At 47.8% G+C, this 3,680-nt stretch overlaps 1 protein-coding gene across 1 annotated transcript; it reads left to right on the top strand.

Annotated features, from left to right (window-relative positions):
- The first annotated feature begins 2,729 nt into the window (after positions 1–2,729).
- PPP1R2C (PPP1R2C family member C) lies at positions 2,730–3,356 on the top strand. The gene has a single exon (XM_045996546.1). The coding sequence runs from the start codon at positions 2,730–2,732 to the stop codon at positions 3,354–3,356; it is 627 nt and encodes a 208-aa protein (XP_045852502.1).
- The last annotated feature ends 324 nt before the right edge of the window (positions 3,357–3,680 follow it).

Here is a 3,680-nt window from a genome sequence, read left to right as displayed (position 1 = left end):
TCTGCTCTTGGAAATACAGTGGATGGTCCTAAATATTTGTCCGAAGGACTTTCTAGGACTTATGTAAGTTCCATATGATGTATCATGGACTGGGGAAATTTTAGTTAGCCCTGGAGTGTGTGCGTGTGTGTAATGGAGACTCAGACTTACCCGTTGAGCTCTTGTCCTAGGGCAATAACAAGCAAATGGCCTAAAGAATGAGGACTATTGGAAAGCCTGCTAATCTTCTCTAACTCAAGTTTGCCATAGTGTTGCTGCGATTGAGAATTTTTAGCTTGACGACAAGAATTCAAAACTTGGGTTTTTCTTGGGGAGCCTTTCATTAATTAAACAGATAAGGAGCGAATCGTAGGTGGAAAAGGATTACTTTTACCTAATGAACAACTGAAATCTGTCAGGACTGGTGGTTTCCTTCTTTAAATCATGTTGTCTGGGGCCCATGTAACAGGTCACAATCACCTGGCTCCTGCCCCAGCATGAACCACCTTTGTGCTACTGAAAGATGAATTTCAGAAAGCGTGAGAAGGACCAGATCGCTGACTCATTATATATTGAGCAGCTTGTATACTCAGATCACAGTATGTGGGGGTGGGTGCTGCGTACAGACAAAAGCAAAATCCCAGTGCACTGGAATCAGCATCTCCCTTTAACATCCTGTTTATAGCTAAACATGCACAGACCTCCTGTGCCTACAAGCGAGGAGGACTAACCACATTTGTGCTGCTCTGTGTTGCTTTGCAGTGAAGCTTTTTAGAAGGGTAGCCTGGAGTAGTTCTGAATAATGAAGATTCTTTTTTCCCTCCTCTCACATACCGGAGGGTTTTCTTATAGCCTTGAATATCAGCTTTTGAATCCCTGAAAGCCCTCACCACAGAATACAATTTTTTTTTCCCCAAAGAGTATGGTATCAGGAAATTCTTTTTCTCAGATGAATAACAGTTTTAAAGTGATTGCAGAGTTCCTGAAGTTAGTAGGACTTCGGAGAATACAGGACAACTTGAACTTAAGGTGCTTAAGACCCTTGTAAAAGTTTTATGGTTCTTTCATGCTTTTGCTTTTGTGTTTCGAAATGCAGAAAGACCTTGAGGGAGAGAACAGGAAGCAAAATGTTATCAGAAGGGAAAAAAAAAAAAAAATCTTGTGAATGCTACCTGGAGGGGAGAATGTAAAACTGGATCTTAATTTCCTTTTTGTTTTTTAGAAGAATGTCACTGCCTGTGAAATACGAGGCCTGTGAAGGACAAAATGTTCCAAAGTCACTCCTGTAACAGCCCCCAAATTCCACATACCGGTTTTTGGGTCCCCCCCGCCCCTGCCCATGCGACTGGACAAATTGAAACTGACTGTAAAGGGTCTGGAGCGCTATTTTTTCTATTCACGCATCTCATTCTTCCAGTTCCCCATCACCTCTCATTTATTATTCACTCAATAAATATTTTTGTAATACCTACTATGGTCCAGGTACATGTGAAGATACAGAACTAGAGATGATGACGAGCAAAACACATCTTCTTTCCTCTCTTGGAGTTTACCATCTAGCGTGCCCAGACAGTATAATCACAACTGCCAAGGAGAATAAAAGAGGCCAGGAGAGCACAGGAAGCCCTATCTGCCCTGGGGCTCGGGAAACAGGCCCAAATAAGGCAATAATGATTGAGCTGAAAACAAAAGTCCTCTGGGACAGGAAGGGAGGTGGATGCTCTTGGCACAGAAAGGCCCAAATGGAAAGCTGGAGGTAGGACTGGGAGACTTCAGCGGGAGAATACTCCAGATGTATGCCTGAGCAGTTCAGAGAGCTGCCTCTTTTGGTCTCTTCTAGGTTTGGGTCCTCAAGTTACTGAAAATGGGCAACAGTTAAGGGGTTTGAGAGAGATGTGACAAGATTTGAGGGGTGTTTTTGAAAAACCACTCTAGCTAGAGGGTGGGTAAGAGGTTGGGAGGCAGCCAGAGAAGTGAAGGTGGGGGGGGGCACGTAGTTCAAAAGCTGTGGCTGTAGTCCCCACAAGGAAGCAGTGGCGACTGGAATCAGGGTGGTGGTGGGAGAGAGAGAATTGGAGAGCTTCTCGAACTATTTAGGCCCCTGCCTGAGGGCTGGATTGGAGAGGGAGGCACAGTCCTACCTGGACTGTGGAGGCCACAATCCAGGTGGGACTGGATTTGGGGGCCATTAACCAAGAGGTGGAGCATGAGAGGAAGACCAGGGGTTTTGGGGGTGGGGGGCGTGCGTGTGTGTTAAGTAGGTAGGGGAGAGGGAGGTGTGCATGGTGACAGAAGGAATGAGCAGAAGGCAATCACCTTGTAGCATCTACACTTCCAATCTTTTCAACCAAAGCAGCGACTCAAAATATTTGATTGGGACCCACAGTAAGACACACGTTTTACACAGCCTCTGGTACACAGACAGGCTAGATAGAAATTCACAGAACAGTGCTTCTCTGTTTTGTGTGTAATGCAGGGTTATTTCCCATATTAATCCTTAAAACAAAAACACAGCCAGCCAGCATGGGCTGGGAGGCAGTGATAACTGCCATGACGGCAGCCATGACGGCAGCGGCTACCATTGTGGCGTCGTCTGCCAGGTCCCTTTGTGACGTTGGGTCCCGGTGCAGCTATTAGGACGTTGCGACCGGTGCCCAGAACAGACCAAGCTGCCGTTTCAGCCTGGAGGGCGGGCAGGCGGCTGCGGCGGCCCAACCCTCCCGCGGCGGCCCTTGGCTCCCCAGGCAGGCATGGCGGCCTCCACCGCCTCACACCGGCCGATCAAGGGGATACTGAAGAACAAAAGCTCCACCGGTTCCTCAGTGGCTGCCTCTGCCCAGCAGTCGGGAGGGACAATACAGGAGGTACAGAGAAAAAAGTCCCAGAAATGGGACGAATCCAACATCCTGGCAACACACCGGCCTGCTTATAGAGACTATGACTTCATGAAGATCAACGAGCCCAGCAGCCCCCACTTCAGCCTTCAAGACGATGGAGAAGATCCAGTGAATGATTCTGAAGCAAAGGAAGCCATGACCCCAGACAACTTAGCCAAGAAATTCGCCGCCAGTGGTACCTCGGAATGGAACTGCCAGTTGGGAGAGCCGGAGAGTGACGGAGCACACAGCAGCAAGATCCTTCTCGACAAGCAAGAAAAGCAGCGGCAGTTCGAAATGAAAAGGAAACTACACTACAACGAAGGCCTGAACCTCAAGCTGGCTAGACAACTCATCTCCAAAGACCTCCAACATGAGAAAGACAAGGATGACAATGAAGAAACTCTACATGGTGACAACAACGAAGACAAAACTGCTGCGGAAGAATCCAGTGAAGTTCCTACAAATGACGAACTGCAATCCCAGGCATTCTGCACCTAGACAACATTTTGTTCTGCCCTGCCGTCGCTTGTCTTGCCCCATACGAACTGCTAAGACCGAACTGCTCCGAACTGCTACCGAACTGCTCCGAACTGCTCCGAACTGCTCCGAACTGCTCCGAACTGCTACCGAACTGCTCCGAACTGCTCCGAGCTCTCCAAACTGCTCCCAACTCTCTGAACTGCTCTTCCAACACACTGCTGCTTGCTCTGTCGAGGCCAGGCTTCAAGTACTGAAAATACCTATCGATTAAAAACTGTACCTCCATAGTTCAATGGTGAACTTAGAAAATAATACACTAACGGCAAAATGGTTGCTTGGTGT

This window comes from Meles meles, chromosome X, assembly GCF_922984935.1.
Source record: "Meles meles chromosome X, mMelMel3.1 paternal haplotype, whole genome shotgun sequence".
In the NCBI taxonomy this organism is placed as follows: domain Eukaryota; kingdom Metazoa; phylum Chordata; class Mammalia; order Carnivora; family Mustelidae; genus Meles; species Meles meles.
Note: the sequence above shows the minus strand (reverse complement) of the source record. Positions and strands in the feature narration are given on the sequence as shown.

Excerpts from the sequence above, each read along its gene's own strand:
- PPP1R2C (XM_045996546.1), top strand. The coding sequence starts at position 2,730 with ATGGCGGCCTCCACCGCCTCACACCGGCCGATCAAGGGGATACTGAAG.